Source organism: Dryobates pubescens, chromosome 6 (assembly GCF_014839835.1).
Source record: "Dryobates pubescens isolate bDryPub1 chromosome 6, bDryPub1.pri, whole genome shotgun sequence".
In the NCBI taxonomy this organism is placed as follows: domain Eukaryota; kingdom Metazoa; phylum Chordata; class Aves; order Piciformes; family Picidae; genus Dryobates; species Dryobates pubescens.
The window spans coordinates 4,833,041-4,859,118 of NC_071617.1; the positions used below are offsets into that span (position 1 = coordinate 4,833,041).

The 26,078-nt window shown below is 44.9% G+C and overlaps 1 protein-coding gene across 1 annotated transcript in view; it reads right to left on the minus strand.

Moving 5' to 3' along the window:
- The window catches only part of IBTK (inhibitor of Bruton tyrosine kinase), a 72,029-nt gene that overhangs the window by 28,358 nt on the left and 17,593 nt on the right, over positions 1–26,078 (minus strand). The window contains exons 4-17 of the mRNA XM_054162554.1: positions 24,832–24,956; positions 22,968–23,078; positions 21,644–21,814; positions 20,397–20,514; positions 18,876–19,056; positions 16,803–16,926; positions 13,455–13,632; positions 11,346–11,520; positions 9,471–10,067; positions 7,860–7,946; positions 5,649–5,731; positions 5,506–5,543; positions 3,084–3,180; positions 2,360–2,461 (exon numbers count right to left, since the gene is read on the minus strand). Coding sequence (XP_054018529.1) covers positions 2,360–2,461; positions 3,084–3,180; positions 5,506–5,543; positions 5,649–5,731; positions 7,860–7,946; positions 9,471–10,067; positions 11,346–11,520; positions 13,455–13,632; positions 16,803–16,926; positions 18,876–19,056; positions 20,397–20,514; positions 21,644–21,814; positions 22,968–23,078; positions 24,832–24,956 — 2,187 coding nt within the window. The remainder of the gene's footprint in view (positions 1–2,359; positions 2,462–3,083; positions 3,181–5,505; positions 5,544–5,648; positions 5,732–7,859; positions 7,947–9,470; positions 10,068–11,345; positions 11,521–13,454; positions 13,633–16,802; positions 16,927–18,875; positions 19,057–20,396; positions 20,515–21,643; positions 21,815–22,967; positions 23,079–24,831; positions 24,957–26,078) is intronic.

Genomic DNA, 26,078 nt, shown 5'->3' on the forward strand with positions numbered 1-26,078 from the left:
CAGTTTCACAGCACTATCTAGTTATTGAAATACAACATACAGGCTTCTCCATTCCAAGGAAAAATGATACTCCTCAAATAGCCCTGAACTGCAGACAGCTTTGCATAAAAGCTTTGCTTTTGTAGCAGCTTGAATGCAGTGGTTGCTTCTCAGAAACAGAAAAGCCCTACCCACAAATGTATTGAGTTTCAATATATGGAAATTCAGCAGTCTAAAAGAAAAGGGAAAAATAAACTTGTAGGAGTTGGAATTCCATGAAATAAAGGTTCTGTTTATCTGTTGCAGTGATTTGGGGGTGATATTTTGGGGGGGTTTTGCTTTTCTTCTTTTTCTTGTATTAAAAAGAACCTGGGGGTTCTAATCAACATGCAAGCAAGTGTGCCCAGGTGGTTAAGAAAGCCAGTGGCATCCTGGCTGGGAATAGAATAGAATAGAATAGAATAGAATAGAATAGAATAGAATAGAATAGAATAGAATAGAATAGAATAGAATAGACCAGGTTGGAAGAGACCTTCAAGATCATCGTGTCCAACCTATCACCCAACACCACCTAATCAACTAACCCATGGCACCAAGCACCCTATCAAGTCTCCTCCTGAACACCTCCAATGATGGTGACTCCACCACCTCCCCAGGCAGCCCATCCCAATGGGCAATCACTCTCTCTGTGTAGAACTTCCTCCTCACTTCAAGCCTAAACCTCCCCTGGTGCAGCTTGAGACTGTGTCCTCTTGTTCTGGTGCTGTGTCCAGCAGGAGCAGGGAGGTGATTGTCCCCTTGTACTCAGCTCTGGGGAGGCCACACCTGGAGTATTGTGTCCAGTTTTTATCACCTCAATGCAAGAGAGATGTGGAGGTGCTGGAGCCAGTGCAGAGGAGGGCAAGGAAGCTGGGGAAGGGCCTGGAGAATAAATCTGATGAGGAGCAACTGAAGGAGCTGGGGATGGTTAGTCTCGAATAAAGGAGGCTGAGGCGAGACCCCATTGCTCTCTACAGCTACCTGAAAGCACACTGCAGAGAGGCTGGTGCTGGTCTCTTCTCACAGGTGATTAGTGATAGAATAAGAGGGAATGGCCTCAATCTGTGGCTGGGTAGGTTTAGACTGGACTTTAGGAAACATTTTTTGATGGCAAGAGTGGTCAGGCCTTGGAATGTGCTGCCCAGGGAGGTGGCTGAGTCACCAGCTCTGGGTGCATTTAAAGGTAATTTGGATGTGGTGCTTGGGGTTATGGTTTAGGGGTGAACCTTGTAGAGTAGGGCTCTGGGTTGGACTTGGTGATCCTGAGGGTCTTTTCCAACCTGAATGTTTCTGTGATTCAGCCTTTCCTGAACCTCTTGACAACCATCAAGAGACAGGACACCAGGCAAGACGAAGTGCAGCCTATCACAGTACTGCTCCTTTGTCCTAAGTAGATACATCTACAGATAAAAATCAATAACCAGTTTTTCATTACTGCATCAGTCAAGCCTGCAGTGTTGATTTTCACAACCTGAATGTTTCTGTTATTCTGTGAAAAAGCATGAGATAAGATAATGGTGCATAAGGAATGGAAGATTATGCTAACCTAGAACATCACCCAGACTAAAGAAGCAACTTTTAACAGCTACACAACGAACAGCCAAAGGTAATCCAAGCAAAGGAATACACACAACTGATTCTGTGCTGAAGTAGGCTAGAACACTTACATCTAAAAAAAATAGGGGTATTTTTATTCTCTAACCCTGTATAACCCTCAGTTTAGGAAAAATGTTGAGTTTCTGGAACGTGTCCAGAGAAGGGTAACAAAGCTGAGGAGGGGTCTGGAGCACAGCCCTGTGAGGAGAGGCTGAGGGAGCTGGGGTTGCTTAGCCTGGAGAAGAGGAGGCTCAGGGGAGACCTTCTTGCTGTCTACAACTCCCTGAAGGGAGGTTGTATTCAGGTGGGAGTTGGTCTCTTCTCCCAGGCAACCAGCACCAGAACAAGAGGACACAGTCTCAAGCTGTGCCAGGGGAGGTTTAGACTGGATGTTAGGAAGAAATTCTTCACAGAGACTGCCCATTGGAATGTGCTGCCCAGGGAGGTGGTGAAGTCACCATCCCTGGAGGTGTTCAGGAGGAGACTGGATGAGGCACGTGGTTTTGTTGATTAGATGGCGTTGGATGACAGGTTGGACTTGATGTTCTCAAAGGTGTTTTCCAACCTGGTTAATTCTATTCTATTCTATTCTATTCCACTCCACTCCATTCCATTCCACTCCACTCCACACTATTCCGTTCTATGCTACTCCATTCTATGCTACTTTATTCCATTCCATTCTATTCCATTTCATTCTATTCCATTCCATTCCATTCCATTCCATAATACAAGGGGAAGAACTCACGTCTTTCTGCAATGGCTACTTCACAGATCTCTTTGAGCCGGGCTATAAGAAGCTGGTCTGCTACCACCAGAACGTTGCATATGAATTCCACATTTTGAGACTCTGGAAAACAGAAGTTGTGTGTGAACACTGGTTGGGGGGGAAAAGTCAAAAGCAACTACAACATACACAGCTGCAAGGAGATTTTACCAAAGGGCAAGTCTCAGGGCTTTGCAAGCTTTTATGGCATTCTCACAGCACAAGGAAGAGCTTAAAGGAAGACAGACTTTCTGAAGCAAGAGAAGGAAAGAGAAGGAGAAGGCATTTTCACAGCACAAGGAAGAGCTTAAATGAAGACAGACTTTCTGAAGCAAGAGAAGGAAAGAGAAGGAGAAGGCATTCTCACAGCACAAGGAAAATCTTAAATGAAGACAGACTTTCTGAAGCAAGAGATGGAAAGAGAAGGAGAAGGCATTCTCACAGCACAAGGAAGAGCTTAAAGGAAGACAGACTTTCTGAAGCAAGAGAAGGAAAGCAAATTAAAATGGCAGTTAGGCAAACTAAAGCAAAGGCACAGAAAGCTCTGGGATACAGCTGTCACTTCAAATCTGAAGCATGGGTCTCAGACCTTTGGATTTTCCGCATGAAAATTCAAAGCAAGCACAACAAGTAGCAAATTTCTGTTTAAAAAAACATTATGAGAACTGCAGGAGCTACAGCTGAGCTGAAAACACATGAATGGCACCTTTTACTGCAAGAGCTTCATCTGTGTACAGGTAATCTACAATTATCTGCAGGATGTCAGAATGGATTGGCATTTCCAGAGCTGAACAACAGGAAGCCTGAAAAGCAAAAGGATTTAAAAACAAAAACCAACCCCAAACAAACAAGAGTAAAATAAATTGACTGCTTGAAATCAGATACAAAATTAAGGCAGCAATTATATTTAGCCAGTGACTCAGACTGAGGGTCACCTTTTCAAATGCTTATTTAAGCATGTGCACAGAATCTGCTCAAGTTCCTCAATTAAGAACCGATTGTAGCACTGCAATGAAAATCTGCCCACATGGCCACGAAACAGTTCACTTTCTCATCAATCTGAGTGTCTTCCCTCACAATCCCCCTTGATTATTTGCCTTTGCCTACAAGTGGAGCTACAGGAACCCCCTACACAAGTACTGAACTGCTTTCTTTTCAAGGTAAAAGATCTATTGAAATCACAAGGTTTTGTGGAAGAATAACATGAAAGCAGCTATCACTGATAACCCTTCAGAAAAACAAGGTCCTCAGCAAACCTTCCATGTGAAGAATCATCCTAACCATTGAGGCAAAGTTTTGGTCTCAGCAGACACCATTAGCCATTAGAAAGGGACCTCCCGGGGGGTGCTGATTGACAGCCATCTAAAACATGAGCCAGCAGTGTGCCCAGGTGGACAAGAAGGCCAACGGCATCCTGGCTGCATTATGAATAGTGTGGCCAGCAGGAGCAGGGACGTCATTGTGCCCCTGTACTCTGCATTGGTTAGGCACACCCTTGAGTACTGTGTCCAGTTCTGGGCCCCTCAGTTTAAGAAGGGACATCGAGACACTGAACGTGTCCAGAGAAGGGCAGCAAAGCTGGGGAGAGGCCTTGAGCACAGCCCTGTGAGGAGAGGCTGAGGGAGCTGGGTTGTTTAGCCTGGAGAAGAGGAGGCTCAGGGGAGACCTCATTGTCTGTACCAACTACCTGAAAGGTGGTTGTAGCAGGAAGGGGTTGGTCTCTTCTCTCTAGGAATCAGCACCAGAACAAGAGGACACAGTCTCAAGCTGCACCATGGGAAGTTAGGCTGGAGGTGGGGAGGTGAGGTCTTTTCAACCTTATGATTCTATGATTCTATGATCTACATCTTGCCAAAAGCTGTGATAGTTGAGAACTCTTGCACATGACTTCAGCTTTCAGCCTCTGAAAAAGGCTTCTCCACTCTTCTCTCTTTCAACAAACACTATTGTAATTATTTAGATACTTAAAGTGAGGCATGTAGTGAAATTAAGATATCTAGCAACAACCAGGCCATTGAGACACAGATAGCAAATAGGGACCAAGACACACAAAAAAGATTTACACTGTTTGGAGTAGCAGCTGGTGACTAAGTGGAATAGTTCTGAATATCAAATATTTCATTACTATCACAGGATCATAGAATTGACAGGGTTGGAAGGGACTTCAAGGATCATCTAGTTCCAACCCCCTTGCCTTGGGCAGGGACACCTCACACTACAGCAGGTTGCTCACAGCCACATCCAGCCTGGCCTTAAAAACCTCCAGGAATGAGGCTTCTACCACCTCCCTGGGCAACTATATTCTTCAGTAACACTGATTCTCAATTCTGCTGTATCTTTCACTCAGTACCTATGAAAACCAAATCCACACTACTTCAACTGTAAGATCTTTCACAAAAAGAAGATCCAAATTCTTCCAAAGCAGTATCCCATAACTATAGTTTCTATGAATCTAGGAACTACTTCAAAGTAAACCTCTTAATTTTCTTCCACAGAATAGAATAGAACAGAATAGAATAAACCAGGTTGGAAAAGACCTTTGAGATCATCGAGTCCAACCTATCACACAACACTATCTAATCAACTAAACCATGGCATTTACATGGCATATTACATGAATTAGTCTCATCTAATACACAATTTGAATAGTACAAAGATAGAGTAACCAAAATTGTGGCAGGTAACAAGCACCAGAACAAGAGGACAACATCTCCAGCTGCACCAGGGGAGGTTCAGGCTGGATGTCAGGAAGAAGTTCTTCACAGAAAGAGTGATTGCCCCAATGGGCAATGTGCTGCCCAGGGAGGTGGTGGAGTCACCATCCCTGGAGGTGTTTAGGAAGAGACTGGATGGGGTGCTTGGTGCCATGGTTTAGTTGATTAGATGGTGTTGGATGATAGGTTGGACTTGATGATCTGAAAGTTCTTTTCCAACCCAGTTAATTCTACTCTATTCTATTCTATGCTATTCTATTCTATTCTTATTCTTTTTTGTCTTGCCAACAGGATCCAAGAACCTAGCCTTTCTTTTCCCCAGTTCTTAGGATATGCTATTCAAAGTAAAACTGCAGAGCTGTCACTTATTTGATGCAACCAAATGAACCACCACGTCTTTATTAGCACGCTTACCTCGATCCACGAGCTGCTTAACATGCTGTGAAAATAATCTGTAAAGAAAGGCATTTCAGTTCATGATGCAACAAAATGTCAGTTAAAAAAAGACAATACTACTTATAATTTATATGTATGCAGAAAAAAATGTCCACACATACCAAGTCTTGCACAAAGCACACACTTATGACACGGGAATTCCTTTCCGTCTAATGATTTCAGGGTCACATCGCAGAGGTAGGAGCTGAAAGATATTGAACAGGAGCAGAACTGTGACTGTGAGGAAGAGCTGCAAGTTGTAAACTCCACAAATAAAGCCCTTCTTTAGCAGTTAGGATTTCTCCTTTAAAATAAAGGCAAACCTGAACCATGACAGCATCATGTAAAATGAATCTCAAAGTACTGGCAGGACAGTTTCAAGAGAGAAATCTTGTATCCAAAATTGAGCTCTTAATATTCCATCTGAAGTATTTCTCTCAAAACATGACCATAAAATCATAGAATTGTGAGGGTTGAAAGGGACCTCAAGGATCATCTAGTTCCCACCCCACTGCCATGGGCAGGGACACCTCACACTACAGCAGGTTGCTCACAGCCACATCCAGCCTGGCTGCAAAAACCTCCAGAGATGAGGCTTCCACCACCTCCCTGGGCAACCTGTGCCAGTGTCTCACCACCCTCATGGGGAAGAACTTCTCCCTAACATCCAATCTGAATCTACCTATTTCTAGTTTTGTTCCATTCCCTCTAGTCCTATCACTCCCTGACACCCTAAAAAGTCCCTCACCATTATTGTCTCAAAACTGCTCTGACCAAATCAATCAGCTGTGCCTAAATTTAGTCCATTTTAAATGGTCTACTTTAGGCAAGTTACTTCTTTTAGAGTACAAACAGCTATAAGCTTTGACAATGCATTTTATGAATGAAGTAATCCAAATACTGTGAAAGAGCTACTCAAGTGCAAATGCAGCTCTTACTTCTTACACAGACTGTGAAAAAGCCACTCATGTGCAAATGTACCTCTTACTACTTGCATAGACTCTGAAAAAGCTACTCATGTGCAAATGCAGCTCTTACTACTCACATAGACTGTTCAAGCCTTTGGGTATAAATAACCCAGGCACACCAAAGAGTTAAAACCTTAGCACCACTTGATAAAAGGATAAGGAATTTTTCTTTTTGAAGATATTCCAGACAGTTTCCTAATTTAAAAAATAAATATAATTACATATTTGCTGATTTTCAGTCCATGCAGCCTTATGGCCACAGCAAGCACATCTGCAAAAGTCAGACTGCTTTTGCCTGGATGACCCATAAGATTTCTCCTGGCATTAGTATTCTATGGAATGGAATGGAATGGAATGGAATGGAATGGAATGGAATGGAATAAACCAGGTTGGAAGAGACCTTCAAGATCATCGAGTCCAACCTATCATCCAACACCACCTAATCAACTAAACCATGCAACCAAGCACCCTATCAAGTCTCCTCCTGAACACCTCCAGTGATGGTGACTCCACCACCTCCCTGGGCAGCCCATTCCAATGGGCAATCACTCTCTCTGTGTAAAACTTCCTCCTAACCTCCAGCCTAAACCTCCCCTGGCGCAGCCTGAGACTGTGTCCTCTTGTTCTGGTGATGTTTGCCTGGGAGAAGAGACCAACCTCTGCCTGTCTACAACCTCCCTTAAGGTAGTTGAATGTAGAATGGCATGGAATGGTATGGAATGGCATGGAATAGAATGGAATGGCATAGGATAGAATGGAATGGCATAGGATAGAATGGAATGGCATAGGATAGAAGGGAATGGCATAGAATAGAAGGGAATGGCATAGAATAGAAGGGAATGGCATAGAATAGAATGGAATGGCATAGGATAGAATGGAATGGCATAGGATAGAATGGAATGGCATAGGATAGAATGGAATGGCATAGGATAGAATGGCATGGCACAGAATGGAATGGCATGGCACAGAATGGCATGGCATAGAATAGAATGGAATGGACCAGGTTGGAAGAAACCTTCAAGATCATCATGTCCAACCTATCATCCAACACCACCTAATCAACTAAACCATGCAACCAAGCACCCCATCAAGTCTCCACCTAAACGCCCCCAATGATGGCTCATCCATGATACAGTTAAGCCAAAACCATACTGATGCATAGAAAAAAACAGTTTAAAAAGCATGAATATACCATACACATCTATCCTAGATTACTACCTCAGTCTGGCAACTCCAAACATGAGCTCCTGTGAAAGAGACAACTGTACACCACGAGATAAAATAGAGCTAATCACTCTTAGCCTACACTTAAAGAAATGATGTAAGAGGAAGATGGTATGGGAAGCATGATTTTAATAAGTTTACCATTTATTCTGATGTAACTTTGGTTTGTTCCCATTCTTCTTGTTGACAACATGAATTTTCCCATTTTCCAACCTGACTCCATCCAACCTGCAAAGCATGAACATCAGTAGTAAGCGACAGAATTTCTATACAGTTCAAACCACTAAGAGGAGCAACTTCACAAAGTCACAACACTTCAGTGGGCTCAGATCACAAATATGAAAAAGGACCAAAATCATTCATCACAGACAACTTGGAAAGCGTTGACTGCAACTGTAAAGTGTAACTGACCCTCAGTTTAAGAAAGATGTTGAGTTGCTCAAAAGCTGGGGCAGGGTTTGGAGCACAGCCCTGTGAGGAGCAGCTGAGGGAGCTGGGGTTGCTTAGTCTGGAGAAGAACAGGCTCAGGGGAGACCTCATTGCTGTCTACAACTACCTGAAGGGAGGTTGTAGCCAGGTGGGGGTTGGTCTCTTCTCCCTGGCAACCAGCACCAGAACAAGAGGACACAGTCTCAAGCTGTGCCAGGGGAAGTTCAGGCTGGATGTTGGGAAGAAGTTCTTCATAGAAAGAGAGATTGGCCATTGGAATGTGCTGCCCAGGGAGGTGGTGGAGTCACCATCACTGGAAGTGTTTAGAAAGAGACTGGACAAGGCACTTAGTGCCACTGTTTAGTTGATTAGATGGTGTTGGGTGATAGGTTGGACTTGATGATCTCAAAGGTCTCTTCCAACCTGGTTAATCTGTAATTTTTAAGACACCCTTTTTACAGTCTAGCTACTTTGTTTATTACCTTAGTTGGAAGCTATTCTAATACAGTTAGAATCATAGAATCATTTCAAACTTATAAACAATAAAACAAGTGAAAAAATGTAAACTTCTCAACCCCAAAGTGCTTTCTACTTTATCATCGAATCATAGAATCAACCAGGTTGGAAAAGACCTCAGAGATCATCAAGTCCAACCTATTACCTAATACCTAACACCTCCTGACAACTAAACCAGGTTGGACCTTATTACTACTAAACCATGGCTCCAAGTGGCACATCCAATCCTTTTTTGAACACCTCCTGGGACAGTGACTCTATCACTTCCCAGGGAAGCACATTCCAATGGCCAATTACACTTTCTGGGAAGAACTTTCTCATCACCTCAAGCCTAAACAGCTTGAGACTGTGTCCTCTTGTTCTGGTGATGGTTGCCTGGGAGAAGAGACCAATCCCCACCTGGCTACAACCTCCCTTCAGGTAGTTGTAGGCAGCAATAAGGTCTCCCCTGAGCCTCCTCTTCTCCAGGCTAAGCAACCCCAGCTCCCTCAGCCTCTCCTCACAGGGCTTGTGCTCAAGACCTCTCCCCAGCCTCATTGCCCTTCTCTGGACACATTCAAGTGTCTCAATCTCCTTCCTAAACTGAGGGGCCCAGAACAGGACACAGGACTCAAGGTGTGGCCTAACCAGCACCGAGTACAGGGGCACAATGACTTTCCTGGCTCCTGCTGGCTAGTTACAATTAAAGGAATTAACCTTAAAAGAATCCCCCTGCCATGGGCAGGGACACCCTCCACCAACCCAGATTTCTCAGCACCTCATCCAACGCTCCACAAAGAGCTCAGAAACCTACTTCCTTTCACCTACCTTTCACTCAAACTGCTGAGTCCAAACTTCTTCGCTGCACTCTGCACCATTTTTATGAGGTTGGCTTCCTCACCACCCACTCTGCCTTTTTTAGATTTGCCCTTCTGTTTTTCATGTATAACCTGCACTTGGTTATTCCTGTAAATCTCAAAGGCAGCCTTTCCATTCACGTCGTCCTCAAAACTCATTTTGCTCAGGTTAGAAATTAAAGTGTCTTGGTACTCCTCCGACTTTCCTTTAGGCAGGAGTTTTGGCTTGAATCCTTGGGTTAAGAGATCACAGGTATCAGTGTATATGAACTGCAGAAGGTAGGCAAACAGATCTGGGTGGACTTTCTCTATGATGTACAGATCACAGCCGACAGCATCCTCATCTTTACGGTAGACACCCGGCGTGTCTAACTGGTTGTCGCTGGCAGCAAACAGCTCGTTGAAGAAGTCAGAGCGCGCAGCCAAGATGTATTTGTGCAGGGGGTAGGTTCTGGTGCCAATCTGAAAAGTCACGTCGTGGATGCTGTCCATTTCATCTGTTTCACGTAGCAGTTTGCCAAAATCCTCCCCAAAGCTTGATAATGACACACTTGGAATTTCATAGAGGCTGGAACAAAAGCAAATCCATCAAAAAGAGCCACTGAATAAAATTCTCTGTAATGTGTTGGACAAACAGGGTGAGATTGTTCCCATTGGGCTTGTCTGTGTTTTCCCTTACACTGCTGGACTACTAAACAGTTTTTGTCCTACTATTATTAGCTCATAGAATCATAGAATCAATAAGGTTGGAAAAGACATCAGAGATCATCAAGTCCAACCTGTCACTCAACACATCCTGACTACTAAACCATGGCTTCAAGTGCCACGTCCAATCCCTTTTTGAACACCTCCAGGGATGGGGCCTCCACCACCTCCCTGGGCAGCACATTCCAATGGCCAATTACTCTTTCTGGGAAGAACTTTCTCCTCACCTAAAGCCTAAACTTCCCCTGGTGCAGCTTGAGACTGTGTCCTCTTGTTCTGGTGCTGGTTGCCTGGGAGAAGAGACCAACCCCCACCTGGCTACATCCACCCTTCAAGTAGTTGTAGAGAGCAATAAGGTCACCCCTGAGCCTCCTCTTCTCCAGGCTAAGCAATCCCAGCTTCCTCAGCCTCACCTCAAAGGGCTTGTGCTCGAGGCCTCTCCCCAGCCTCGGTGCCCTCTGGATATGTTCAAATATCTCAATGTCTTTCTTAAATTGAGGGGCCCAGAACTGGACACAAAAGTTAGGAGGAAGTTCTTCACAGAAGAAGAGATTGACCAATGGAATGTGCTGCCCAGGGAGGTGGTGGAGTCACCATCACTGGAGTTGTTTAGGAAGAGACTGGATGGGGTGCTTGGTGTTATGGTTTAGTTGATTAGATGCTATTGGGAGATAGGTTGGACTCGATGATCTCAAAGGTCTCTTCCAACCTGGTTAATTCTATTCTACTCTAGTTTATTGATTTTCCTTTAAACACTTTGTTCCCAAACAAATGAAGAACCACTTCTCACTTATTTGAAAGATGATCATTGATGAATACTAAATGAGGAAGTTTCTACAGCATTTAGAGCTCTGAGTCTGTTAAGGAGTGCATCACAAATCCTCGCCTCAAAGACTTCATATCACATTAATCACACTTCACATCACCACTAATACTAATTATGCTAATATTTAAGATGAGGTCATTGGATAACTTCCCCACAGTTGTCTACTAACAAGTACTATTCTCTTGCAGTGTGGCTAATGGCCTTTACTGTGACTTCTGCTTTTCAAAACCTCCCTTTTGGCTCATACAAAATGATTTACTTGAAATCACACACATAAAAAAGGGCAAAAGCCAGCTCCTGGTATTTTCAACTTACCTTGTTTTAGGATCTGACTGCAAAACAGCAAAGTTGCAGCCATTGGGATCGGTGGCAATACTGACAGCTCGGTGGACAAAAGTCAGCTTCTGCAGGCGAATTCTTTCATACACACTGTTTGAATCATGTTCACAAGACACATCACATGAAGAATTCTGAAGGCTTGATACAAGCTCTGTTAGAAAAAACCAAACAACACAAAACCCCATAAATATAGTAAGGCCCAGCTAATTAAAAAGAAAGTTATATGTAAATAATTACATCTGAAAGTCACAGCACCACAGTATCACAGTATGACTAAGTTTGGATGAGACCTCGAGGATCATCGAGTCCAACCTGTCACCACAGACCTCATGACTCACCTCCATCAGTGGAGCTGAGTAGAAAAGTGGTAAGTAAATATTAGCAGGGGTAGCTTAGCCTGGAGAAGAGAAGGCTCAGTGGAGACCTCATTGCTGTCTACAACTACCTGAAGGGAGGTTGTAGCCAGGAGAGGGTTGGTCTCTTCTCCCAGGCAACCAGCACCAGAACAAGAGGACACAGTCTCAAGCTGTGCCAGGGGAAGCTTAGGCTCGAGGTGAGGAGAAAGTTCTTCATTGAGAGAGTTGCTAGGCATTGGAATGGGCTGCCCAGGGAGGTGGTAGAGTCACCATCCCTGGAGGTGTTCAAGAGGGGATTGGATGTGGCACTTGGTGCCATGGTTTAGTCATGGGGTCTGTGGTGACGGGTTGGACTTGGTGATCTTTGAGGTCTCTTCCAACCTTGGTGATTCTGTGAGCCACTGAATAAGGCTACATTAAGCTGCAGATTTCAGCTCACTTGATTGAAATGCAGGAAGATGTTTTAAGAATAAGCCTTTACATACAGGAGAGAAGCTCTTGTGGAAGTGTTTTGTCACTTCTTCATGTAAGGGAAAACACTGACACCTAACAGTCAATGAGCAGCAAGAGAAGCTGTGCATCAGCATACCACAGTGATTTTCTTGCCCTGTTGTATCAGTTGTATCAGTTAACACAGATTCAATAAAATTGCCTCCAGACTTCATATTCTGTCTTTTCAAATTATACCCAAATGAACAAAGTGCTGCTGAAAAGATGTGATGTTCTCTGAATGCTGGGTTGTTTTTCAAGAACTGGGTGGCTGAATACAGGCACACCACACACCACAATCATTAAAACCTTTCATTTCAAATCAGTGATGGATCAGTCTGGATTCTGAAGTTTCCTTGGAGATACTGAAGCTACAAAAGGAGAGTAATAAGCATTAAAAAAAACCAACCATCAGTGCTTACACAGATACAGCAGCACCAGGTCAAACAGCAAAAAGATGTTTGGTGCCTCTGTAATGAGGGAACTGTTATGTGATGTGGAGAATAAAAGGAAACACCAACAGAGTAAAACTAATAGGCAAGTCTGGATTGAGCAACAGAGGAAAGAATTTTTGCTGTGAAAGAATGCCAAAATGGACTGATAAGATTGAAGAATCTCAATATCAAAGGAAGTAGAATTGCAACATAAAGCTATAATGCTCAAATGCCTCCCCAGGCTAGAAGTAAATCTATTTCTTTCCATAGACTTTTAAGGCCCATACATGACCACAGCTCAGAGGTCTGATTAAAAAGCTGATCTATAGAAGGCAGCTATTTTCCTCCAAGGGAAACAACTCATGAGGACCTACTGGCAGTATGATGAGCCAAGTTAGTAAGGCAGAGATTTATCCAGACCCTGTGTTATGTATAGATAACAGTCTGGGAAATAGGAAACATTTCCCAGCCAGTGCAAGTACAGTGATCCTTCTTTTGTTCAATACCAGTCTCCTAGGACTGCTCAACTAGTATGTAACAAAATCATTACCCAGGACCCCTGTGCTACTATTACTCTTCAGAAGTACTTTTCTTCTTGGAAATCTCCACCTAAAGGTTAACTCAAGGCTGCAAAACAAATAAATCTTAGTACTTCTGAGGAAAGAGAACAGCAACTGTTCCACCAACTGTCAGCCACGGAGGAGAGAACAAACTCACCATGTAATAATGTCAGGGACTGCAAAGATTCAATTAAGGTCTTATGCTGATTTGAAGCACTTAAAAACCATGAAGAAATCATAGCTAACCTTTCTTTTCTGAGATTTTTTTCTCTTCTTCCAGCCACTTCCCTGTAAAGGCTTCACCATCCTGTGTGACAAACATTATTTCACTCCCATTTAAAGCAATATCAGACATGAAGACTTGCCGGCCGTACACCCAACGACACTGCTTCATGGAGCTGCTGGATGACTTCCAGCAGAACACCTAGAGTATCAGTTTTTCAGAGAAAAAAGGGAAATCTTCTCATCACAGAAAAGCAATTATGTATTACACACTACTGTTTAAAAGACAAGAATGGAATAGACTAGAATAGCACAGAATTAACCAGGTTGGAAAAGACCTTTGAGATCATCAAGTCCAACCTATCACCCAACACCATCTGATCAACTAAACCATGGCACCAAGTGCCTCATCCAGTCAGGCTCTTCTTAGCATCATAGAATCAGTCAGGGTTGGAAAGGACCACAAGGATCATCTAATTCCAACCCCCCTGCCATGGGCAGGGACACCCCACACTAGATCAGCCTGGCCAGAGCCTCAGCCAGCCTGGGCTTAAACACCTCCAGGGACGGGGCCCCAACCACCTCCCTGGACAACCCATTCCAGGGCTTCACCACTCTCATAGGGAAGAACTTCCTCCTCACCTCCAGCCTGAATCTCCCCACCTCCAGCTTCATTCCATTCCCCCTAGTCCTATCACTACCTGAGAGCCTGACAAGTCCCTCCCCAGCCTTCTTGTAGCCCCCTTCAGATACTGGACGGCCACAATGAGGTCACCTCAGAGCCTTCTCTTCTCCAGACTGAACAGCCCCAACTCCTTCAGTCTGTCCTCATAGGAGAGGTGCTCCAGCCCTCTGATCATCCTTGTGGCCCTTCTCTGGACACCTTCTAGCACCTCCAGATCCCTTTTGTAATAGGGGCTCCAGAACTGGAGGCAGTACTCCAGGTGGGGTCTCAGCAGAGCTGAGCAGAGGGGGAGAATCACTTCCCTTGACCTGCTGGCCACACTTCTCTTGCTGCAGCCCAGGATATGATTGGCTTTCCGGGCTGCAAGTGCACCCTGAGAGCTCCTGTTGAGCTTCTCGTCCACCAGCACCCCCAAGTCTCTCCCCTCAGGGCTGCTTTCCAGCCAGTCACTGACCAGCCTGGATTTGTGCCTGGGATTGCCTTGACCCAGATGCAGGACCCTGCCCTTGGTCTTGTTGAACCTCATGAGGTTGGCTTGTGCCCACCTCTCCAGCCTGTCCAGGTCCCTCTGGATGGCATCCCTTCCCTCCAGCCTGTCTGCTGCACCACACAGCTTGGTGTCATCAGCAAACTTGCTGAGGGTGCACTCAATGACACTGTCCATGGCACCCACAAAGATGTTGAACAAGCCTGGTCCCAGGACTGATCCCTGAGGGACTCTGCTTGTCCCTGGCCTCCACTGGAACTTAAACACCTCCAGTGATGGTGACTCCACCACCTCCCTGGGCAGCCCATTCCAATGGCAGATTGTGCATCTCAAAGTGGCATATAAAAAGAGAAAGGCAATCTTCAACATTATACCCTCAAGTGTGATGACAAAGTACCCACAGGTATAACATGGCCAGGCCTCCAGTACCGTGTTCAGTTCTAGGCCACTCACTACAAGGACCTTGAGGTGCTGCAGCACAATCAGAGAAGGCCAATGAGCTGCTCTACAACTGCCCAAAGGCAGGTTGTATCCAGGCAGGGGCTGGTCTCTCCTCCCAGGCAACCAGCAGCAGAACAAGAGGACACAGTCTCAAGCTGCACCAGGGGAGGTTTAGGCTCAAGGTGAGGAGAATGTTCTTCCCAGAAAGAGTAATTGGCCATTGGAATGTGCTGCCCAGGGAGGTGCTGGAGTCCCTGGAAGTGTTCAAGAGGGGATTGGATGTGGCATTGAAGCCATGGTTTAGTTAGTCACGAGGTGTTGGGTGATAGGTTGGACTTGATGATCTCTGAGGTCTTTTCCAACCTTATTGATTCCACGATTCTATGGCCCCACTAAAAAGTCTGTCCCCGTCCTTCTTAAAGTACTGCAAGGCAGCGGCAAGGCAGCAGTAGCGTTTCAGAAACAGAACCTTTTTGCAAGCACCACTAGATGGCACCGAAGGCTCAGGTCTCCCAGTGAGCAGCTCTCCACGAGACCAGTTTTAAATGTTTCTTACAACCTGTCAATTCTATGGGAAGGGGGAGGGCAGAAAACAAGCTGCTACAGTATTCCAGATCTAAAGGCAACAGAGTGCCTACACTTACTTATAAAAACTAAAACACTCTACCAGGTTAAGATGTAATTTTGCACCAGCAGAAGGGAGACCTCACTTACAGAACATCTGCTTTTCACCAAAGGCTTCAAGAGCTCCAAACTCAGAGACTTTTGCCCTATTGCAACCAGCCAGCAGTGTGCCCAGGTGGCCAAGAAGGCCAATGGCATCCTGGCCTGCATCAGAAATATTGTGGCCAGCAGGAGCAGGGAGCTCATTCTCCTCCTGTCCTCAGCACTGGTTAGGCCACACCTTGAGTCCTGTGTCCAGTTCTGGGCCCTTCAAATTAGGAAGGATATTGAGACACTTGAATGTGTCCAGAGAAGGGCAACAAAGCTGGGGAGGGGTTTGGAGCACATCCCTATGTGGAGAGGCTGAGGGAGCTGGGGAAGTTTAACCTGGAGAAGAGGAGGCTCAGGGGAGACCTTATTGCTGTCTACAACTCCCTGAAGGGAGGCTGTAGCCAGGAGGGGGTTGGTCTCTTCTCCCAGGCAAGCAGCACCAGAACAAGAGGACACAGTCTCAAGTTGTGCCAGGGGAAATTTAGGCTTGAGGTGAGGAGAAAGTTCTTCCCAGAAAGAGTAATTGGCCATTGGAATGTGCTGCCCAGGGAGGTGGTGGAGCCTCCATCCCTGGAGGTGTTCAAAAAGGGAATGGATGTGGCACTTGAAGCCATGGTTTAGTTAGTCATGAGGTGTTGGGTGATAGGTTGGACTTGATGATCTCTGAGGTCTTTTCCAACCTTATTGATTCTACAGTCCTATGGCCCCACTAAAAAGTCTGTCCCCATCTTTCTTAGAGGCCCCCTTGAAGTACTGCAAGGCAGCAGTAAGGCCACGTACACTCTTCAACCACTGAAACAAAAGGAGTCACACCTTCATTAAGAAGCCCTGGGATGCTCACAGCTTTAAAATTAGTGTACAACACTCTAGGAACCTTGCCATAGGCCCTAAAAAAAACAACATTAAAAACAAGAAAATCACTATCAGCTCTAAGGAAATGAACTGGGTACTTCCTATGTGCAACTTTGTCCTGTCTTATGTTTCCATGTTGATTCATGTTGATGCAGCTCACTGCATCATCATGATTTCTAGGGACACAACTTACTCTTCCAGCTTCATCCAGTGCTAGAATGCAGATCTTCTCACCCCCATTGTCTTCAAGATGCTGGGTATCCACCTTATATTCCAAGCGTCCCCCATTAACAAGAACTTTCCTGAGGTTTAGTTGTCTGAAAGGACAGAAAATGGTAAACTCTTACTTCTTCATTGTATACTTTTGTTGCTTCTATGACACTTTTTCATTTATAGAAGCAGTAAAAAAACACACCAACCAAACCACCAAAAGCCCACAGTTGAGGTAGTGACACTAAAAAGTTACTTCAGTTTCTCCCCACTGGTATTACTCTCATCACAGCCATTAAAAAGCTACTAGTACATTGCAATCTGCTTTGCTTTTCAGTAAGTCACATCATATCCACAGGCTCATCACAACATTCCATAACTGGAACTAGGGGTTGCTTAGCCTGGAGAGGAGGAGGCTCAGAGGAGACCTTATTGCTGTCTACAACTACCTGAAGGGAGGTTGTAGGCAGGTTGGGGTTGGTCTCTTCTCCCAGACGCCCAGCACTGGAACAAAAGGACACAGTCTCAAGCTGTGCCAGGGGAGGTTTAGGCTTGAGGTGAGGAGAAAGTTCTTCCCAGCAAGAGAGATTGGCCATTGGAATGTGCTGCCCAGGGAGGTGGTGGAGTCACCATCACTGGAGGTGTTTAAGATACTTGATAGGGTGCTTGGTGCCATGGTTTAGTTGATTAGATGGTGTTGGGTGATAGGTTGGACACGATGATCTTGAAGGTCTTTTCCAACCTGGTTAATCCTATTCTATTCTATTACTTATAGTTACAAACAGCTAAATGATTTTATATATATATATTAAAAGACCTATCCCATCCCACTAGGCCATTTCTCAGGTTTACTTGACACTAGAACAAGTAGCCCTGGGAGATGGTAGAAGCTTCATCCCTGGAGTATTTTAAGGGCAGGCTGGATGTGGCTCACAGCAAACTGATGTAGTGTGAGGGGTTCCTGCCCATGGCAGGAGGGGTGGAACTAGATGATCCTTGAGGTCCCTTCCAACCCCAACAATTCTATGATTCTATGATCAGGTAAAAACCTGATCAAAAGCTATGCACCTTATCTGTTTTTCAGTTTCTTAGTGTGAGGGCACAGTAATTGCGGCAGTAAGTTTCTGCAAGTGCCAGCACCTTCTCTTACAACCACGTAGAAAATGAAGTGTAAAGCAGTCATTAAGCTGTAACATTGCAATAAATGGAAGTGAAGCTGAGAAGCTAATGAAGAGTTAGCTGGGGGAAACCCTAATTACCTCTTCTAATCTGTTATTGTAAACCAGTAAGAGGGAAAGTGATTAAATAGTTCCCCAAGTCTCTGAGTCATGGGCCATTTCTTCAACAGGCTTTACTTGAGTCCTGCATCCAGTTCTAGGCCCCTCAGTTTAAGAAAGATGTTGAGTTGCTGGAACATGTCCAGAAGGACAACAAAGCTGGGGAGGGGTTTGGAGCACAGCCCTGTGAGGAGAGGCTGAGGGAGCTGGGGTTGCTTAGCCTGGAGAAGAAGAGGCTCAGGGAAGACCTTATTGATCTCTACAACTACCTGAGGGGAGGTTGCAGCCAGGTGGGGGTTGGTCTCTTCTCCCAGGCAACCAGCAACACAACAGAAGGACACAGTCTCAAGCTGTGCCAGGGGAGGTTTAGGCTAGATGTTAGGAAGAAGTTGTTCATAGAAAGAGAGATTGGCCATTGGAATGTGCTGCCCAGGGAGGTGGTGGAGTCACCATCATTGGAGGTGTTTAAAGGTTGTTTGGATGTGGTGCTTGAGGATATGGTTTAGGGGTGAACCTGGGCTGGACTTGGTGATCCTGAGGGTCTTTTCCAACCTGAATGTTTCTGTGATTCTGAACAACAGATAGGGAGAAACACAACAAGACAGCTGCAGCTCATCTAGAAGAGCTGCACAGGATGAGAACCTCAGGGGAGCACTTTAATGCTACTTGACGCACAAAAAAGAAAGCCCAAGCTTATTTTATAACAGCTTGCAAGTGTAAGAGGATTGTGAGACCTTCACCTACTGTTCTTCATGACAAAGTAGGAAAGTTACACATACTTTGAAGCTATCTTTTTGCACTGATAGTCTGCAAGTAAATAGATATCTCCTCTCTCAGTGACGCATACTGTAGCGCCGTCACTCGAGGCGACCAAGGAGACGGCGATATCTTCGTGGTGTAGAGCAGAAACTTGCCGAGGTACAGTCACACATTTTTCCCCATTGGGGTCCAGCAGGTAACCTAGAAAACACAACACACCCCACAGACATTACTTGCTGTTCCACACACTGTGCTTTTAAAGGACACGTCACTAGGCTACCGTCAAAGGACCTTTACCTTCTAAAGTATTTTTTAGGTAGTCAAAAACTTAGCCTTCAAAACAATTTGACAGAGAAGAGAGCCACCACAAAGGCTTGTCAGCTGACCACAAACACCAGAAAACATTCAAGATTTGACACACAAAACGTCAAGGAAGGTATATGCAGGCTTGAGAGCACCCCTGAAGAAAAGGACTTGGGTGTACTGGTGGACGAGAAGCTCAACAGGAGCCACCAGTGTGCACTTGCAGCCCAGAAAGCCAATCACAATCCTGGGCTGCATCAAGAGAAGTGTGGCCAGCAGGTTGATAGAGGATCTACACTGCTAAGGTGAGATCCCACCTGGAGTACTGTGCCCAGCTCTGGAGACCCTATTGGAAGAAAGATATGGATGTGCTGGAGTGAGTCCAGAGAAGGGCCACAAGGATGAGCAGAGGGCTGGAGCTCCTCTCCTTTGAGGACAGAACTGAGGGAGTTGGGGCTGTTCAGTCTGGAGAAGAGAAGGCTCCAAGGAGACCTAATTGTGGCCTTCCAGTATCTGAAGAGGGCTACAAGAAAGCTGGGGAGGGACTTTTTAGGGTGTCAGGAAGTGATAGGACTGGGGGGAATGGAAAAAAAATCTAGAAATGGGTAGGTTGAGATTGGATGTTAGGAAGAAGTTCTTCCCCATGAGGGTGGTGAGAGACTGGCACAGGCTGCCCAGGGAGGTGGTAGAAGCCTCATCCCTAGAGGTTTTTGCAACCAGGCTGGATGTGGCTGTGAGCAACCTGCTGTAGTGTGAGGTGTCCCTACTCATGTCAGGGGGGTTGGAACTAGATGATCCTTGAGGTCCCTTCCACCCTAACAAGCTATGACTCTAAAATAATATGTTCAGCAGGCTGCTGTTTAAAATCATTTAAAACAAATCCTCCATTTGATGACTGTTTTTCTATAATGATGTTCATTAGGAATTAGGTTTTAAAAAGAATTTGAAAGCATGCCTATTGCATGATAAAAATGTCTAAGGCCAGGCTGGATGTGGCTCTGAGCAGCCTGATGTAGTGTGAGGTGTCCCTGCCCATGGCAGCGGGGCTGGAACTAGATAATCCTTGAGGTCCCTTCAAACCCTGACAATTCTGTGCAAAGAGATGTTGTCATCAGACTAGTTAAAGAAAAAAAAGAAAGAAAATTAAGAGAGAAGAGAAAGCTTCTGGTGTGAGAAGCAGATAACAAAATAACATCTTTCAATGGCTGGGTTTTACTTCCAGCATGCTTCTACCTTACCTAGTTGGCCGCCATTCAGCCCCATGGTATACACTGCTTCCTTAGTCCATAGCACTGTATGGAATCTGCCTGCAGCCACTCCAATCACCATTCTACCTTTCAGGTTTTTTGCCTGAACCTAAGCACAAATCCAAAGTACATCTTAATATTAAGCAGCAACAGGTGAGTTTCACATGTACAGACTTCTGCCAACATTCAGCTCCCACAGGCATTCAGAATGAAGCACTGGTACCAATCCACATGCAGCCCAGGGTTATTTCAGAAGTTTGTCCAGTGGTGCACTAGTGCCAAAATCAGGTAAGCTCTTTACATTATCTAATCAGAATCAAATCTCCTCAGGCACTATTCACATGCAAGGTGTTGAAGAAGACTGCTCAGGATGTGTATTACACAGCCAAAGACGACTCAGGTGGTGCAAAAAGGGTCAGCTGAAAAATTTCAGCTTGTGCCCTAGACACAATGCAGAACACTTTAGTGCTAACTCCACACTTCAAATTTAACTGGATTTTTTTCAGATGAAGACCAAAGCAAATACTGTGGATACACACAGCTATCATTACACTATTGAGAAGCAGCCCACCCTACCCCAAAACACTATGCTGTTGAATTTTGGCCAGTTTCTCTTTCCAGCTTTTACAGCACTGGTAGTACAATGCTGTTCCACTCCAGTGGAACAACACTCCAGTGGAGCTCCACTCCCCTCCCTTTCAATAAAAAGCAATGTAACTCTTATTTACTTGGGGAAAAAACATAGAAAAAAGCTAGAGACTGAGCACAGAACTATAGTCAAGTTGCTGATGCTCATATGCTCTTTTCCATGTTGCTATCCTTCTCAGAGTCCAGAACCAACAGTGCTCTCAGGGATGGACACAACCATCAAATCCTGAGATCCATCATCCAGTAATTCAAAGGGAGCAGAGAATCAATCTCAGCTAACACATACCCATACCCATTTCTTTTACATCATTTCAGCTACAAAGCAATTTGGGGAAGAAAAGGGGTTTGGCTATTGTAACTTTTACCATACTTAGCCCCAGAAACTTTAGCACAGTTCAGGTTACAAACTAAGACAATTATCAGGACACAGGTAAGTATTTAAGATTGAAGTGTATGATGACACAGCATCAAGATTTAATCAGAACTCACAATGGGCCTTACTGTCCTGAAAAAAGTTCAAAAGTTCTTTTCACAACCTTCACATTTTACCTTCTGTTAAAACAATTAAGCTCTGACTGATGTTATTTTACCTGCCTAGGAACATTGCAGTTGGCAGGAGGAGGAAGAATACCCAACTGATGGAAAGTGTTTAAACCAAATGTGTAAACATATCCATCTTCTGTTAGCACAACAGTGTGATCCTTAGCTGCAGCTATCTGAGAGCACTGATGGCCAGCTAAGCCTTCCACAAGTCTTGGAATCTGAACAAGATAAAAGCATGTAAAAATGAGTTAGTTTCATATTAAACAGTAGCTATCTAGGAAACCAAAGTTACACAGACACAAAGTTATGAAAGTTATGCTCAAATACTGAGCTACAGAAGAAAATGCATTTGAGCACTCAATATGGGATTGTTTAGCCTGGAAAAAAGGAGGCTCAGGGGAGACCTTATTGCTGTCTACAACTACATGAAGGGAGGTTGTAGCCAGGAGGGGGTTGGTCTCTTCTCCCAGGCAACCAGCATCAGAACAAGAGGACTAAGTCTCAAGCTGCACCAGGGGAGGTTTAGGCTGGATGTTAGGAAGAAGTTCTTCCCAGAAAGGGAGACTGGCCACTGGAATGTGCTGCCCAGGGAGGTGATGGACTCAAAAAAGGATTGGATGTGGCACTTGAAGCCATGGTTTAGAATAGACTAGAATAGACTAGACTAGACTAGAATGGACCAGGTTGGAAGAGACCTTCAAGATCATTGTGTCAAAACCATCATCCAACATCACCTAATCAAGTAAACCATGCAACCAAGCACCCTATTAAGTCTCCTAAACACCTCCAATGATGGCGACTCCACCACCTCCCTGGGCAGCACATTCCAATGAGCAATCACTCACTCTGTGAAGAATTTCTTCCTAACATCCAGTCTCAACCTCCCCTGGCACAGCTTGAGCTTGAGTTAGTTGTCAGGAGGTGTTAGGTATTAGGCAGTAGGTTGGACTTGATGGTGTCTGAGGTCTTTTCCAACCTGCTTGATTCTATGATTCCTTTTGCCAGGCTTGATGCTCATCAGATGGATTCAAAAACCTATTTAAGAGGCCATCACAGACCCAAACCATTTTCTTCCATTCATCCAGCATCAGCTAGCCTTTAAAAGCAACTCAGCTGTAACTAGACCACAGCCATTTAGGTATCTTAAATTGAAATGTATTTAAAAGCACGTTCTTCTTCTGTCACCTCATTGGCAGTGCTGGAGAGGATTTTTTCTGTTATTCCATGGGGACCAAGGGTGTTTCCCTGAAATCAACAGCAAACTCATTTTCACAGAGCACTCACAGAAACTCTAATTCATTTAGGAGATTTACTGTTTGGAATGAAAGAAACATCATGCCAGACTTCAGGAGGTCACAGAGGATGGCATACCAGGCATGTCTGTTCATCACCGTGACCCAAGCGTCCTCCTTGTCCGTGTCCACATGTATAAACTTGACCTTTGTGGGAAAGGAACACAGAGTGGAATTTGCAGAGGACCACCTGAAAGAAAAAGGGCAAAATAAGAGTGGGGAAGAAGCAGTGCAGGGCAATTTTCTTGGATAATTTGAAAACACCTGTCAAAGCTACTTTGCAAAGCCCAGCTTTACTAAAGGTCTGTTCAAGAACACGTGAGTAAGACACTGCATTAAAAACACAGGACTGATAAATCAAGTCCCAAGGAACACAAAAAAATGGGCTTTAAATTCATGCTGTACTGCCTTAACCTACTTGGAGAATAAAATAGATTAGAATTAACCAGGTTGGAAGAGACCTTTGAGATCATTGAGTCCAACCTATCACCCAACACCATCTAATCAACTAAACCATGGCACCAAGAGCCTCATCCAGTCTCCTGTTAAACATCTCCAGGGATGGTGACTCCACCACCTCCCTGGGCAGCACATTCCAATGGCCAATCTCTCTTGCTGGGAAGAACTTTTTCCTAACATCCAGCCTAAACCTCCCCTGGCTCAGCTTGAGACATTGTCCTCTTGTTCTGGTGCTGGTTGCCTGGGAGAAGAGACCAACCTCTGCCTGTCTACAACCTCCCTTCAGGGAGTTGTGGAGAGCAAGGTCTCCCCTGAGCCTCCTCTTCTCCAGGCTAAGCATCCCCAGCTCCCTCAGCCTCTCCTCATAGGGCCTGTGCTTGAGACTTACAGTTTGTATTTAAGTAAGTTCAAGTATTGCTCTACAGGCTAACAGAAGCTCAAAATATTGAGTTTTAAGGGCAGCAATACTGCCTGCAAAGAGCTGAAGGAAACAGGAGAAGATTGCAGCACAGACTACCTGCCCTGAATGCTTGTTCAAGTTGTACTTTAAACTTTCAAATATTCTTAAACTCAAGTCCCAAGAAATTATTAGGGACAAAACTACTGCTACAGGAAGCATGCTTAACAGCAAATGCTGCTTTCAAATAAGTCATAGAATTGTTAGGGTTGGAAGGGACCTCAAGGATCAGCCAGTTCCAACACCCCTGCCATGGGCAGGGACCCCTCACACTGCATCAGGTTGCTGTGAGCCACATCCAGCCTGGCCTTAAAAACCTCCAGGGATGAGGTTTCCACCACCTTTGTAGACAGGCAGAGGTTGGTCTCTTCTCCCAGGCAACCAGTACCAGAACAAGAGGACACAGTCTCAGGCTGTGCCAGGGGAGATTTAGGCTGGAGGTTAGGAGGAAGTTTTACACAGAGAGAGTGATTGCCCACTGGAATGGGCTGCCTGAGGAGGTGGTGGAGTCACCATCACTGGAGGTGTTCAGGAGGAGACTTGACAGAGAGCTTGACTGCATGGTTTAGTTGGTTGGGTGGTGTTGGGTGATAGGTTGGACACGATGATCTTGAAGGTCTCTTCCAACCTGGTTTATTCTATTCTCTTCTCTTCTCCCTGGGCAACCTCTGCCAGTCTGTCACCACTGAACTTCTTCCTAACATCCAATCTGAATCTACCCATTTCTATTTTTTTTTCCACTTCCCCTACTATCACTCCCTCACACCCTCAAAAGTCCCTCCCCAGCTTTCTTGTAGCCCTCTTCAGATACTGGAAGGTCACAATTAGGTCTCCTCGGAGCCTTCTCTTCTCCAGACCGAACAAACCATCAAAACCAAACCCAACAAGAAACCACAGACTACAATTGTGTTTTTCCCCCACCCCATGCTAATTTTCAAAGCATGCTAACATCTTCAGTACTTGCTGGCCCTCACACACCCATCCAAGCTCACAGCCACAGGTGCCCGCACGAAGCACTGAGCATTACCTGTTTGATGTACACGCCGTTTCGAGGGAAGAGGTCCACCAGTTCAGGATGGTGTTTACCCTGTTGACCACCATGACCCAAAGTAAAGTTTATGTTGCTTCCCCAGGTGTAGACTTCCGTGGGATCTGCAATCACAGAACCACCAAGGTTGGAAGAGACCTCAAAGATCATCAAGTCCAACCTGTCACCACAGACCTTGTGACTAAACCATGGAACAAATGTTCTCTGCAGCTTGTAAATGTACCGGTCTCATACAGGGTGACTTTGAAAAGCAACTCCTGCTGCTGCTATGCAGCATTTCAAGAAGAAAGTTGCTTTTTACCCCAAGATGAATTTAAAAAATATTTATTCTTATGAAAGAGAGTGCTGTGATAAAATAGTTCCACAATAATGTACACACAATCAACATCACAGACTCACAGAATGTTAGGGGCTGGAAGGGACCTCGAAAGGTCATCCAGTCCAACCCCCCTGCCAGTGTAGGATCACACCTAGAGATCTCACAGGAACACATCCAGGCAGGTTTTGAATATCTCCAGAAAGGGAAACTCCACAAACCCCTGTTCCAGTGTTCCATCACCCTTACAGTGAAAAAAGTCTTCCTCATGCTCACATGGAACTTCCTATGCCTCAACTTCCACCCATTGCCCCTTGTCCTGTCACTGGGTGTCACTGAGCAGAGCCTGCCTCCACCCTCCTGGCTTCACCCTTCACATCTTTATAAACACAAATGAGATCACCACTTAGTCTCCTCCTCTCCAAGCTAAAGAGCTGCAGCTCCCTCAGTCTCTCCTCTCATAAGGAGAAGAGAGTGCTTTCCAGTTGCAGGAAATGCAAGCATGCCTCAGCAGCAGATTATTTATTTGTTGTGTTTTGAGAAGATAACTACATTTGGTTATCCAGGTTTTGTGCTGTCATGTATGAAAACCATAACCACTTTCAAATCAGATGTGTGCCCCAACACTAACACCTCATACCTTTTTTAAAACCCTCTGAGTTACAGTGGTATCTGAGCACCACTCTCAGGATTTATGTAACCAAAATCAAACTGACTAAAAGTAAGCTGAAAAGAAACAGTTTCACTGTATAAGAAACACTGGACTTGGGGACATGGAAGGAAAAAAAAGGGGGGGAAAGGGAGGAGAAAGTTGCAGAACAGCACTAAAATGAAACAAACAAAACAAACCCAGCTACTGGAAAAACTACTCCCCTATGAAAGAAAAACTTGTGTGCTCAGAGATATTCTT